General features: G+C 39.3%; 1 protein-coding gene across 1 annotated transcript; it reads left to right on the forward strand.

Moving 5' to 3' along the window:
• The first annotated feature begins 1,877 nt into the window (after positions 1 to 1,877).
• On the forward strand, positions 1,878 to 2,568 carry LOC126850604 (uncharacterized). Its single transcript, XM_050593746.1, has 3 exons — positions 1,878 to 2,211; positions 2,318 to 2,421; positions 2,498 to 2,568. Exons 1-3 carry the CDS (start codon positions 1,878 to 1,880, stop codon positions 2,549 to 2,551), a joined length of 492 nt encoding a protein of 163 aa, XP_050449703.1. The 3' UTR covers positions 2,552 to 2,568.
• Positions 2,569 to 5,152: the final 2,584 nt, after the last annotated feature.

Consider the following 5,152-nt stretch of genomic DNA (forward strand, 5'->3'; position numbering starts at 1 on the left):
GCCGAATAGCCTGCACAGTGTGCGGGATTGTAATATAATTTTTCAAATTCCATCATTTGAGTTTGCTCCAGTCGAGTAAGCTTTCTCTTTTTTGTCGGAGAATTTACATAGCTTGACAATGTTTCGTCGTCCTCGTCGGCGGACACAAATGTCGCATCTCCTTCGGTCTCACTCATTTCCGCTAGCTTACGTCTGTAAGAAGATTTTGAACAGTCGAGTGATATTTTCGGAGTGGAACTTCCGCGCGGTAACACGGTTTTAATACGTTGAGATCGCGCGAGCGTATGTAATAAATCCCGATTTCCAATGAGATTGAAGGGTGTGCCAACATCGTGCAGTAGCCGTACAAACTGAAATCTTCCGGTTGCTTTTACCGTTTTTCTCTCGTATCGCGTCATTTATAAGATCCACGATATTCGAATCCGCTACGACAGTACCGTTTATAGTTACGATTCCTCGCATATCCCAATTAATCTTAGACGATGGAATATCGATTAAGTATTTCAATAGCGCGCGCGCTTTGTCGCAATAAGTTTTCGGCATCTTATCGAGTATGTCTTTGATCGTTTCAGCCGATTGAGCGCGTTTTTTCTCGAAACTTTTATTACTATTGCGGCTACCGCCATCACCATGCTCGCTACTAATTAAAGTTAGCGATTCCATAAGTTCGTCATTAACATCATCGCCGTCGTTCAAATTCGTGTCTTCGTTCTGCTCACTGCTTTTATCCTCGTCCTCGTTACCCTGTATATTATTACGTAAGCGTTTTTTTGCTTCCCGAATAAAATGAAGAACGTTGGAATACTTCTTTGTACAATTTCCATTTTTTGTTTTTGTCGATAGGAAATGCGCTGTTGAGAATATGCCACATCTCCGCGTCGAGTCGAAATAAAAGCGTTCCCGGTGTCCGTACAGTATTATTATTATTATTACCATTAACATTTTCCTCATTTGATATTTCCGAATTTTTCCTCGTCGAATTATCGACCGATGTGATAGGCGATATTACCGGCTATTGTTGTTGTTGTTGTTGTTGCATACATGTTATATTCTCTCGAGATTTTCCGTAGAAATCAAAACCATTTTTTTAGCTCTCTCTATTATTATATTAACGCAGTGCTGCTGCAGTTAATTTTTAATTTAAAACTTTTCTATTATTATTATTGCGGTTGTTTTTCCATATATATGGAGAATGTACAAATATACGGAGATGGTTTTTTTTTTATTTCATTCTCCGATAATTCGCGATAACACAGCTCCTAGTATAGGAGCAATAAGATAAGGCAAGAATCTGCCTCGTTATATCAAAAGCTTTCTTTTAGCCTTCTAATTACCGTGTTTTGCCGCGACACGACATAGGATCGTTTTATGTTTGGCAAGCGGCTATCAAGATGTATAGGTTCGAAGATAGATTCGAAAAAACGTTAAATATCGACCACAATATTTATCAGCGTTGTCGGTCGAATCGTAAGAAATTAATTATGCTATTTTTTCATATTTTTGCTTGCAATAGTTTGGTCATTCTATTCGTTGAGTTATATAAATTTAGTCATTTTAACAACTGTAACAAATTATTAAATATCATGGTGAAAATACACTAGACATTTAGACATAACGAGGAGGAGAAAGAGGAGAAAGAGGAAGAGAAGGATGAAGGAGAGCATTAGTAAGTAAGTTTTCTATTATGAAGTCATCGAAGAAAATCGGTTAACTACTAAACTTATTAATTGCGGCGTAAAGTGGGGATACGAATTTAAATAAATGCTTTGCAGTGAGATAGAAAAAAAGTATTTTTGAGTTTATCGTCGTCCAAGCTAACACTGCGTCCATAGCATGCAAGTACGTATTATATTTTGTGGTAAAATCGTTATCGTAAAATGGTTGAACTTAAAGCAGTAGTGTCAAAGTTTGTGGTGATAAGTTCAAATTTGTCAGTGTCGTTGCATCGTTTCGACGACCGATATTTGCTCGCGCTGTCGGACGAGTCGGAAGAAATTAATTATCAAGTTTTCCGAGTTTTTGCGTGCGCTAGTTCGGATACTTCACTCACGGTGTTGTATAAATTAGGATATTTCGACGGCTATGACGAGTTACTTCATATCGCGGTTGAAATAGTAGAAATGCGTCAAGCATTTGGACACGAGGAAGAGGACGTGAAAGGGCATATAGTCTTTATGCTCTCGAATTATAGAAATGGAAACCAATTAACTGGTAAGGAAATGTTTTATCTTTTATATTGTCCAATAACATTTATAAAATAATGCGCGAGAAGAGAATTTGAATTTTCACATTAATAATAATAATTTGTGGATCCCAGCATCACCACCACCACCACCACCGGAAATCTCACGCAAGAGTCTCCCGTTCAGAGTCGAAAACGTCCTGCAGAAGAAGAACAAGAAGAAGAACCGGAATGTGCACGTAAGTTTGTAAAAAAGTAAAATATATTATTTTTTATAAAAATTTTATTAATATTAATAAAATATTAAATTTTTAGGAAAAATGCGAATTGAGAACGATGAAGATACAAAGGGAAATCAACTGCGGATAGTACGGAGTCGCCAGATGAGATACAATTTTAAGAATTATAAACTAGTGCGAGCATGTAAATTTTAAACTTATAAATTTTATTTATATTTTTTTTTCAACAGTGCAAACAGGCGGGGGACGAATCGCTGACGAGGAAGCGTCGAGTCCACGCGTGCAAGAAGAAATTAATGAAGAAGAAGCCGATGTTGATTATCGAAATCCTCACATCGGATATGGAAACAGGTAATGAGGAGGAAGAGGAGGAAGAGGAGGTGGAGGAAGAGCAGTAATATCGACGACAACAACAGGTCGGAGATATTAATTTTAATTATGTAGAATTATTAACCGAAAATATGCGACGATTTCGAAGATTCGGTGTAATCGGAAGAAAAGCGAGTTTTGCTATACATCCGCTGCAAGAAGGCTGCTTAAATCTTTATCACTCTTTAGAAAACGCGTTCGTGAATTGAAATTTACTCCAAATGAAATTCAATCGAGCAGTAAATTCATGCGAGCCGACTAATTATGTAGGCTTATTTCATTCTCCGAATTTAACGCAAGGTCCCGTGGGCTTATCGTTTCGTCCGGCTCGCGACTTGACACACAAAGACGTTTGGAGCTTGTGAGCTCTGTAGCACAAAGTGCGGGTGGACACGATATCGCGCAACAGTTCAACATACGCGTTTTTAATGTCGCGGTTCCTATGGGTCGCGGATATCATAAATTAACTCACAAAGATGTTGCGAAACACTCGATAATAACAGTCAACAATTTATGTTTTCCGCTTTCTAGTACTAGCGCGAATTTACTGCGAACGCGGTAACTTGCGTATGGGAGAATCACACGAGAAATGGAATGCCGTAAGATATCCGCAATCAATACTTCAATGAGAGCTCGCATTACAATTAACGAGAAATGTCGGTGTTACTATACCGGAAGAAGAACTTCGGAAAATCGAGCTCTTTCAACGATATCTCGCCGTTGATAATATAGCTATTATAGTTTATAATTTTAGTACTTTTGGTTGCAGTAAAAATCTCCTGTACGATGGAATCGCATTATTTGCTTCTCTCGAACGTGAACCCGCACTACGGTTGAATATTGTGTATTATGAGCGTTCGCGACATTATAATCCTATCATAAATTTAAACGCCGCTGCGGGATGTAGAAATTATTGCGTGCCGTGTAATATAGGCTATAGGAACGATAAAACCGGTCACCACTGCGCGAATAAATGTCCGTGATGTTTTGCTTTGCTGTCGTGTAAACAGACCGACGCGGAAATCATAAAATGCACCGCTTGTAATCGAGCATTTTTCGGCACAGAGTGCTTCGAGCGTCATCGTAGTGAAAAATCGTACGACGGTAAATCAAAAAGTATTTGCAAGGTCATGCGCTTTTGCTACAAGTGTGGGCGTGTCGTTAAATTAGACACGAAGCACGAATGCGGCGTTTCTTATTGTAAACTATGCCATTCGCCAAAATCCGAAAATCATTTATGTTATATGCAGTCTCTCCGTCGCAAAAATGACTCCTCTGTCGAACTAGCGTTTTCATCATCATCGGCAACGACGACGCTAACACATAGCGCGGAGGAGAGTATAGATAGTATTTGACAGTAAACGAGCATACGAGTGCATGAAAGAACGCGTAGCATTCGTTTTTTACGATTTTGAAACGCGACAAGACGAAACGCTCGAAGGTACGACGACTGTAAAAAGATACATTCCTACGCTTTGCGTCGTGCAACAGATTTACGAAGAGTGCGCGAAAGAGAACGACATGTCCGTGCGTTGTCGTTGGTGCGGGATACGAGAGTTCATATTCCGACACGATCCGGTAAAACAATTTGTCGATTTTTCAACACAAATGACAAAATGTTTCAAGCAAATCATAGGCATAGCGCATAATGCAAAAGCGTTTGACGCTCAATTTATTCTCAAGCATATCGTTGAAAACCACGATAACTTAGAGCCTAAAATAATTTTAAACAGAACAAAAATCATCGTGTTAACGGTAAGGCATACGAAATTTATCGATAGCGTTAATTATGCCAATGCTTATCCGAATTACAGAAGGCTTTCGGCTTACAGGATACGTCGGACAAAGGTATCTTTCCGCATCTATTTAACACTGTAGAAAATCAATCGTATATCGGCCCCCTACCCGATGCACATTATTACTCGCCGGAAACTATGAAATCGGAAGAGCGCGAATGTTTTCTCACTTAGCACACCGACATGCGACAAAAAAAAACGCCGTATTCAATTTTCAGCGCGAGATCGTTCGTTACTGTAGTATCGACGTTGCTATTCTTCGACGAGTATGCATGGCGTTTAAAAAAATTTTTATAGATTGCGGTAATGTATGTCCGTTCGAGAAATGCACGACTATCGCTTCAACGTGTATGACCATTTCTCGAAAAAACTTTTTACAGCCGAATACGATTGGTGTCATTCCTGTTGACGGATATAAAAAAGCGAGTAGTTATTAGCGTAAAGCTTTGCAGTGGTATGGATGGAGCGAGAGCTCGGACATTCTATAAACCACGCATGTCGCGCTCGCGAATATCGCACGATGAACGGTACACTCGTCAATGGATATTACGAAACATCTAATGGCG

This window comes from Cataglyphis hispanica, chromosome 6, assembly GCF_021464435.1.
Source record: "Cataglyphis hispanica isolate Lineage 1 chromosome 6, ULB_Chis1_1.0, whole genome shotgun sequence".
Taxonomy (NCBI): Eukaryota; Metazoa; Arthropoda; class Insecta; order Hymenoptera; family Formicidae; genus Cataglyphis; species Cataglyphis hispanica.

What these genes read in the sequence shown, in the direction of transcription:
- LOC126850604 (XM_050593746.1), top strand. Translation starts at nt 1,878, where the DNA reads ATGGTTGAACTTAAAGCAGTAGTGTCAAAGTTTGTGGTGATAAGTTCA. An exon ending in AAATGGAAACCAATTAACTG is followed by an intron (nt 2,212 to 2,317) that starts GTAAGGAAATGT and finishes TGTGGATCCCAG; the next exon opens with CATCACCACCACCACCACCA. An exon ending in AGAAGAACCGGAATGTGCAC is followed by an intron (nt 2,422 to 2,497) that starts GTAAGTTTGTAA and finishes TTAAATTTTTAG; the next exon opens with GAAAAATGCGAATTGAGAAC.